The 9,211-nt window shown below is 42.1% G+C and overlaps 1 protein-coding gene across 1 annotated transcript; it reads right to left on the bottom strand.

The window, feature by feature from the left end:
* Nucleotides 1-711: 711 nt before the first annotated feature.
* On the bottom strand, nt 712-1,128 carry LOC147444661 (histone H3-like 2). Its single transcript, XM_086528132.1, has one exon. It carries the CDS (start codon nt 1,126-1,128, stop codon nt 712-714), a length of 417 nt encoding a protein of 138 aa, XP_086384258.1.
* Between the last annotated feature and the right edge of the window lie 8,083 nt (nt 1,129-9,211).

Below are 9,211 nucleotides of genomic sequence, written 5' to 3'. Positions count from 1 at the left end.
AATTGAGTTTAGTGTCCCGACAACTTGCTTGTCAAGTTCAATGCAGACGAGGCTGTAGTGGTGGCTGCTCTCATATGGAAAACTTATGGTTGTTACTTGCAGCATTGGACAATGGGCAAGCCACTTCTCAAATGTGTTGATAGGGGTGTTTATCATTATGAGAAAGGCAGAAATCTAGGAATCCAAGTTATATATTTTTGCATGGCTTTGTGCAAGTAGCCGGCTCTTGATCAAACTACAAGACAATTACTAGTTGCTAGTCTCTAGCCTCAAGGCTGAATAAAAATATGCTGAAGCTGGTGAAAGAATATTAGTTCAGGAAGATATATACAATTGAATCTGTAATTTGAGCATTTGGATCCCGCAATATATTGATATCTGTAGAATCTAATGCAAGTCTTCTTATACCTTCTTCTAGCCATATATCTACTATTAATCCTTCCTTCATAGATTATAATATTTTGTTGTTGCTGACACCGATTTCATGTGTAGCAGTGTGGTAGTTATTAATCTCTTATTCTATAGAATTTGCTGCCTTTCAGTTTATTCATCTCCTCTGCACACCAATTTTCCTACTCAGCCTTGGCTGGTATTCAAATCGTTGATGACTTCTACAATTTTCACCACCAATGGCTTTGATGGAGGAATAAGCAAAATTTACTTCATTTTATTGTCTATTAATTCATTGGGCTGGAGCAGCTTATCATATCTTCACCTTACTCTTTTCAAAGTTTCACTGTCCTTGTCCATAATCGTTACCCGATGTGCATGTGCTGCAACAATTGTTATGTCATTGAAATATTCTAGCAAAAAATCTTTTGCTACCTCTTGTAGTGCCAGCAGTGCAACACGTTTCCACCTCATGGTCCCAAAATATGCTTCCTCACATAATGACGTGGCTAGTCTTTGGAATGGAAACTTTGGTACAAGAAGATCAATACATTTTTGAGCCTTCTTGATTTCCTTGAACAACTGGATGTGTCTTTGTAGCCTCTTCATCCTTGGAGCTTTCAATATTTTCATGGGTTTTTCTGGTCTCTTCATTTTACTAGCAGATATTCCTCCTGCTTTAGCAGCCAAACCTAGTCCTTTGCTTGCCTTTCTCGCAGTCACCTTTATTCTTGCCATTTACCTATAAGCCAATCTCTCTCTCTCTCTCTCTCTCTCTCTCTCTCTCTCTCTCTCTCTCTCTCTCTCTCTCTCTCTCTCACACACACACACACACACACACACACACACACACACACACACACACACACACACACACACACACACACACACACACACACACACACACACACACACACACACACACACACACACACACACGCATGCACGCACATGCACACGCACACGCACACGCACACGCACACGCACACACATACACACGCACACACACGCACACACAGCATGTCTGCGCGTTCTCTGTCTGCTAGGCTCCGCGCCTATTTTTTTTGTGCTGCTCCCCACTAGGTGCAGAGAAGCGCCTGGTTGGGGAGGTTAACCTCAGCCCCTACCTCCTCCCATCACCAGGCACAACCCCGTCACCTTGAGATTCCTTCACCCTACTCGTTATTCCTTGCTTCTCCGCCTTCAACTGTTAAGACAAAAGACTGTTCACACACATACATTCACCTGTTGGAAGCCCTGACATTTAATTGAAGATATCCACCCTCGAGACATCACCAACGCACCCATGCAAGAGTTTCCCTAATGTGGAAGCCGCCCCAAGAAAGGACCTTCCTGCCTGACAAGAAGCGAGAATCGCCACCCTCGAGGCCCAAATCAAGAAACTTGTAGAGGAAAATGCAGCGCTCAAGCTGCGAGTACACAAGCTTGAGAACGTGCAGGGGGTAGAGACCCTTCTTGCAAAACACAAGAAGTTGAAGCTTCCCTCACCAAGTCTGTTGCAGTGGTTCAAGACAAGGTACATGAAGTTGCACATGGCATCATGGAGAAGATTCACAGGGAGTTCAAGCGGCCCTCCAGGAACGCCCTCACGAGAGTCCCTCAGCCTCAAAGTCAGAGTTGGGGGAACTTCCACCGCCATGGTGCACTGAAGAAGACAACCTCAAAGATGCGATCACCAAGCTCAATGACATACTCCATCCAATCACCATCATCCAGTCGAGTACAATCTCATGGATCAATGACATGCAAAAATGCATGCCAACCGAGCATTACATCATCACCTTCAAGGACAAGGAGGAAGGACTAAAAATATTGTGCCAATCTCGCCTCCTCAAGGGGACCAAGCTCTGGGTATCCAAGGAATTAACCACCAGCTCAAATGCAAAGCAACCAAGCTCAAGAAGATGCACAAAGCTTGCAAACAAGGAAAATGTGCAGTTTATCAAGGGGAGAAAGCGGTCATTCAAGAGTTTTGAACATTGAGACAGGCTCTCCCTATTCCTAACCCTCCTTAAAATCTATTTTTCTTTTTCTCCTTCTCTCTTTTTTTTGATGGACTCTCAGTCCTTAACTGATATGTATCTGACGCCTTCTATTGGAAGAAAGTTGTACTATTGTGTTTTTCGATCCCATGGGTCATATGTGACCTCCATGGATGATAATGAAATCTCTCTCTCTCTCTCTCTCTCTCTCTCTCTCTCTCTCTCTCTGACAAGCTCTCTCTTCTCTCTCTCTCTCTCTCTCTCTCTCTCTCTCTCTCTCTCTCTCTCTCTCTCTCTCTCTCTCTCTCTCTCTCTCTCTCTCTCTCTCTCTCTCTCTCTCTCTCTCCCCCCCCCCCCCCCCCCCCCGCCTGAAAGTGGCATTGTGATGTGTGGATTTTTCAAAATATAGATTGATATTTGTGCGCCATTGTGCACACTAGTCCAAGTCATTGTGCCATAACATAATATTCTTCTTTACACACACAGACACACACACACACACACACACACACACACACACACACACACACACACCCTCTCTCTCTATCTCTCTCTCTTCCTTTCTGTACCTAGGCTCTACTTCTCCTCCGTGGTTTCATTCCCATAATTGTCTATCTATCTACGACAAAGTGACATTATGGCGCACGTATGATGTTTTGCTAATAATAGAATGGCGCCATTGTGCAAACTCGACAAATTATGGGCAGTGGTATTTTTGGCTTATGCAGTAGTCCCAATAACATATTATTTCTAGTTTAGCATATACACACACACAACACTATTCTCTATCTCCCCTTTCCTTACTCTTAATCTACTTCCCTCTCTATGTCTCTCTCTCATACCTGCAAGTATATGTAGAATTTGGGTTTCTCTAATGGATAGCAAGACCCTTAGCGTTGTCGCCTTGTGCAATGATCTTTCAAGCTGTGCTTTCTTTCGCTGTCTTAGTTCCCCCCCCCCCCCCCCCCCCCCCCCCCCTCTCTCTCTCTCTCTCTCTCTCTCTCTCGTGCGCGATGAAGTATGCGGGCTGTATCTTCTTCTTCTTCTTCTTCTTCTCTCTCTCTCTCTCTCTCTCTCTCTCTCTCTCTCTCTCTCTCTCTCTCTAAGGTGCTACAATAAGCATGCCAACCAATATTGTACAACCCATTAAGTATGAAAGTGACCTCTCAATCAAAATTATACGGTGCAATAAATGCCCACTAGTTAATTTTAGCCGTTTGACACGTGTAAAGCATGTAGTTATTTTTTGTGCATGGCGGAAATGGTACTATGAATGATTAGATTATGTGAGTGTGTGTGTGTGTGTGTGTGTGTGTGTGTGAGAGAGAGAGAGAGAGAGAGAGAGAGAGAGAGAGAGAGAGAGAGAGAGAGAGAGAGAGAGAGATACACTTAGGTAGAGGTTGTACACACACACATACACACACACACACATAGGTACGCAGAAAAAGAGAGTAGAGAGTGAAGGCTAGAAATGTTCCCAAGGTCCTAGTGAGGTTTTCATCTCTGGAAGGTTGCCATGCCAAGCCCAGGAAAAGGTAACACCTACTGTTGTTTATTTCATATACGTGTGGTTTAATGCAAATTGAGAGAGAGAGAGAGAGAGAGAGAGAGAGAGAGAGAGAGAGAGAGAGAGAGAGAGAGAGAGAGAGAGAGAGAGAGAGAGAGAGAGAGAGAGAGAGAGAGAATAAACTTTATTTGTGTCCTATGACGCACATATATGTAGTATCGGTCTGCCGATACTACATATATGTAGTATCAGTCTGTCGTGGAGCATATAAGGGGTAGCAAAATAGGGAGAGAGAGGAGTTGGAACTCAAAGAAAATGAGCTGCTCTATAAACCTCTGTAAAATGCCAACATTACCTATGAGACCAATCTGTCACACACACACACACATAGAGAGAGAGAGAGAGAGAGAGAGAGAGAGAGAGAGAGAGAGAGAGAGAGAGAGAGAGAGAGAGAGAGAGAGAGAGAGAGAGAGAGAGAGAGAGAGAGAGAGAGAGAGAGAGAGAGAGAGAGAGAGAGAGAGAGAGAGACCAACAACTTGCAATTTAGGAGAAATGTGTTATAATATTTAATAAAAAAGTCAAATGCTGGTGTCTCCCAATACTTACCTATTATTGCATGTATTATGTTTTTCTTATGACTAAGATCTCACAGAATGAAGAGGTAGAGGGTCAATCTAGAAATTGTCTTAGGTGAACATGAAGTAGAAGGGAGACCACCTCAGTTGCAAAGATGCTCTTTAAAGAGAGATGTGGGCTTTGCTCAGGCTAAAGATATATTTCTTGGAGATGATGTTATGGGGATAAAGGAACCCCCCAATGACTCAGAAGCATCAGAACAAGAAGAAGTGCCTGTAAGCCAGAAGCTTCAAGTGACTAGCACCAAAAAGAGAGACATTGATCTTTCTTATGCATGTGAGCCAGCTACAAAATGGGGTTGAAAATCCTGCATGTGTGGATGAAAGACTGTTTGATTTTGTAGTATTTGGAGGAGCTGTTGAAATGTTTGACAAGGTCTCTTTTATCTTCAATGCCCCATTCATTCTGGATGACCTTATAGCTCAGGACAATGATTTTCTCAAGTCTGAAAGAGAGAGGTTTGATCTTGAGGTCGAAAGGGGCAAGTTGGTTCTCGTTGACATGGTGGTGGTGCACTTAAAAGATTGTGATTCCACAAGACGGTCATGGCAAGAAGTACCATCAACTGCCTATCATCTATAGACCCTCATGGTATCCTATGCACAAACAAGATTGCAAGCTAATCAAAGAATCCTTTCGGTTCCTTCTATTCCTAAATTCTCTATTTGCTAGTCTCTTGAAAGATCCTTCAGAGGTAATGGATGAGGAGGATCTACCACTCGATGAACAAGATGATGAGGACATGGAGTCCAATGGAGTCCAATGAGGTTCCCGAGATTGAGGAGGATATTAATCTTGAGGGAGAGGCTAAAGAGGTGTACTGAAGAAAAATACTTACAGTTAAAACATCTGACATCATACTACCTTTACATGTGTCTGGCTTTAATGAGAAGCAAGCCACATAGATGCTTCTTGGATTGCGAGAGATCATATATTTTCCTTAATGACAATCAAAGTATATTTTCTTTAAGGGAGGACTTTGCACTTTCCCCACTCAAAATTTCAAGAGGGGAGGAGTGGATTTGTATCTGATGACAACAGTGAGATGGCGAGGTGATGGAGACCTCCAATAACCCAATGGAGTGCCTCAAAGTCTACTTTGACAAGGAAGAAAAGTATAGAGAGACACTTCCAGATGAAGCTACCTTCCAGCTATCAAAAACAACCTCAGGCCATCAACCAGTACTCAAGAAGTAGAGGACTGGATTACAAGTCCCGCACAAGGGTCCATGGACCTATGGAAGGATGAATTATATATGCAAGATGAGAGCTATGTTGTAGCCCCCCCCTCCCACAAAAAAAACTCTAGCTGTCAGTGTCTTTCTCTAACTCATCCTTTTGTGTACAGTCATGGATTACTGAAAAGGACGACTTCCTTCGCCATCGGACAATGCAGCACTAGGACAATACATTGCCAGAATATGTGGGACACCCATACTAGTCTTTCACAATGGAATGTCCCAAGAGGGAAGTAGTGCAACATTCGCCCTCAAGATGCTCTCACACTTCTTAGGTGGACCAATGCTACCACAAAATGCAAATAAAGCTATCCTTGTAGACAAAGTTTTTGCTACATAATGTTTTGGATAATGTCCGGGGTACATTGGTGGTCGTGCAACTTATTATTACACATACACAACAATGGCACTCACTTTGAGAAACAAAACCCAAAATGAACTCTTAGATTATGGCAAACATTTAATGATCTGATACAAGGGTAATGTGCCAAAAGATAACCACTATCTATCATCAAGTTGAGAGACTTGTGACTTGTACTGTATTTATTATATCATTAGGCATCTCTTTTACATGTTGTGACCTAAAATCAAAATCTCTTGATCCACCTATGGTTAACATATTTCATTGTCTCTCTCCACTTTCTTTCGCCTTCATGAGCACTAGAGTTGTTGAATACCTCTACTCGTTTCCTTTCCCTTTGTTGCAAATGCCTAATTGCTTGTGTTGTTTCCAAATAGTCCAATACATGTTTTTGCTGCAGACGGTGAAGGATTCGATGATAAAACCACTGAAACAACTCTTTCAAACTGTTTGCCTTATCCTGAGAGCCACCATGTTGTGTGCGTCTGAAATATGCATTCCTCGCCATGTAATGAGACTTTTCCAAGCCTTGGGTGTGTGCCATATGCCTGGGTTTCCATACTTTCAAATGAAGTATGGTAAGTGATTGAAAATTATGTGTTGCAAATAAAGCAAGTTGTCAGGAATTTTAAACAACCTTTTAGCGCTTATCATTTAAAAGGGTGATTTAACAATACCATGTAATCAGTAATCGGAGATTTAGTCCATGCTGTCTTAAATGTTTTCTTTAGTAGCTGAAGGTTCTCCTTATAATTGTTTAAATCATTTTGTGTCCACTCATCTTTGTCACACATCTGAAATAGCACACCGATGGAATACCACACTTCACCCTTGGCATTGAGAGTTGTGGGTTCCTGGTCCTTCATTGCCATATGGAGAATTTTCCATTGCTGAAACTCAATTTTGCTGACATAAGTGGATCGATATATCCTTCCACTCTTGGTTAGCTTCTTATCTTTCACACCTATTGGTTTTGATAAAAAATGACGTGCCTTGACTCCATGAATAGATGGTTTGCAAGGTACATCTTTATCATTGGTTGACCTTTTCTCGTCCCTGAAGGGGAGGAGCCAGGAGCACAGCGCAAGTGGAGGAAGAATACGCGCACACACACCACCATAGCCACACACATAGGTTGGAGGGAGAGAGCCAACACATACTGTGTGTCCCCTTTCTTTCTTCTCTATCTTATGCACTAAGACACATTATACTTAGTGTTAGTGGCTCACACAAGTGTATAGCTGTACACTTAGGGTTAGTAGCAATTAGTGATGGGCGATCAGTCAGATGGCCATTAAACCTTACATTCTCCCACTTGATGGCCAATGTCGGAGACTCAAGAATGGAAGAGAACCACTCTTCACCCAATGCCCATCAACTCACGACAATGCTAAAATTGATGGCTGGAGAGACTTTTAATGAGTGCATTTGCCGTGTTCTCTGACGTAGGAATCTTACTAAATCAAGGCTCTTGTTTGCTAGGCATTGATGACTGAAGTGATAACACACATCAACATGTTTCGTTCTGGAATGAAACATTGTATTTTTAGCCAAGGCAATAGCACTTTGACTATCACAATGAAGAGCTGGTGTACACTGCTCAAATCCAAGATCCAAGGTCTATGGTCAGTTTGATAGTTTATGTGCCTCAATTGGTCTCTATACAGTCTGCTTTTGAGACGCATTGCCCTCTTTATGCTTTGTGAATGAAATACTTGGTTATTTTGTCTCGTATTTTGGTTGACATAGTCCCAAATACAAAGGAGACTGTGCCAAAATTTTCTTAAGAATCTTTTGGTAGTCTTGTTACCATGTCTATAGTAAAGACCGTGACATTTATGACATAAAGAAGTTTGATGGCACTAATATTCAGCTTTGGAAGAGCCAAATGCATGATGTGCTTGTCCAAAAGAAGAAAAATTTTCCTATTGCCTATGCGGCTAGAACTGAAGATATGCACATGACCCAGTTTCAGTGGGAGGAGCTTGATGAGCTATGCACGTCGTCGATTAGACTACACCTTGGTGAGTTGGTGTAGTTTTCAATGTTAGAATGCGAGACTGCTCATGCTTTAGGGCAGAAATTATGCGACACTTACGAAAAGGATACAGCTAACAATAAGGTTTTCTTGATGCGAAAACTTTTGAACCTTCGTACCTGACTCCTTCGTATGAAGGAGTCACGTAGCATTGCCATCCATATTAATGATTTTGATTCTCTTTTTGCCCAGATTCGTGCACAGCGCATGACCATTGATGATGAGATGAAAGCAATTGTTTTGCTTTGTTCGTTGCCACCCTCTTGGGATATCGTTTGCACAACTGTAAGTAACTCTGCTCCTAATGGTACACTAAAGTATGATGTTACTAGTGCACTTTTGTCAAAGGAGATGTGTTGGAAGACCATGAATAGCTCAAAATCATGGCAAAGCTCATTATGTGCAAAGGGATGATAAGCAACGTAAGGGCCGTTCTTCACAATGTGAGTCCAAGAAAGAGGGCAATAGAGATGCATCAAAGGGTAGATCAAAGTCTTGTGGTTGTCACAATGTTCAATGACATTATTATGATAAGTTTGGTCACATAAAGAAGGATTGTGATGCTTGGAAGCGTGACAAAGAGAAGGGCGAAGGTAAAGGCAAAGATCATGATGATAAAGAGGAGAAACCAAAGAGTTTGGTTAAGATTGAAGAACTGAACATAGTTCAGGATGATAGTGATGTGGAAGACATTAATATGTTGACTGAAAATAATGATGTCTTTTATGATGCACATGAAACTCTATCTTTGCAGAGTTCTATGCCAGCTTAATTCCTTGTTAGTGGTGAAGTATCCCATACATTGCATGTCACATCTCATAGGCATTGGTTTACTACATATGAGGGAACCATTGGCTCTGTTACACTTGGTGACAATTACTCTTGTGACATTGTTGACGTAGGTGATATTTCCATGGGATTGAAGTTTTTCATCCATAATGTGCGTCATGTTTCAGCCTTGACATGCAATTTGATTTCAGTTGGACGTCTCGATGACTTGGGTTGCAAAGTCACTTTTCATCAGTAGTCTTGGTGTGT

The sequence above is a fragment of the Adiantum capillus-veneris genome, chromosome 13, assembly GCF_014529385.1.
Source record: "Adiantum capillus-veneris isolate H3 chromosome 13, ASM1452938v2, whole genome shotgun sequence".
Lineage (NCBI taxonomy): Eukaryota > Viridiplantae > Streptophyta > Polypodiopsida > Polypodiales > Pteridaceae > Adiantum > Adiantum capillus-veneris.
Note: the sequence above shows the minus strand (reverse complement) of the source record. Positions and strands in the feature narration are given on the sequence as shown.

Coding starts and splice junctions, on each gene's coding strand:
- LOC147444661 (XM_086528132.1), bottom strand. CDS start 1,128: ATGGCAAGAATAAAGGTGACTGCGAGAAAGGCAAGCAAAGGACTAGGT.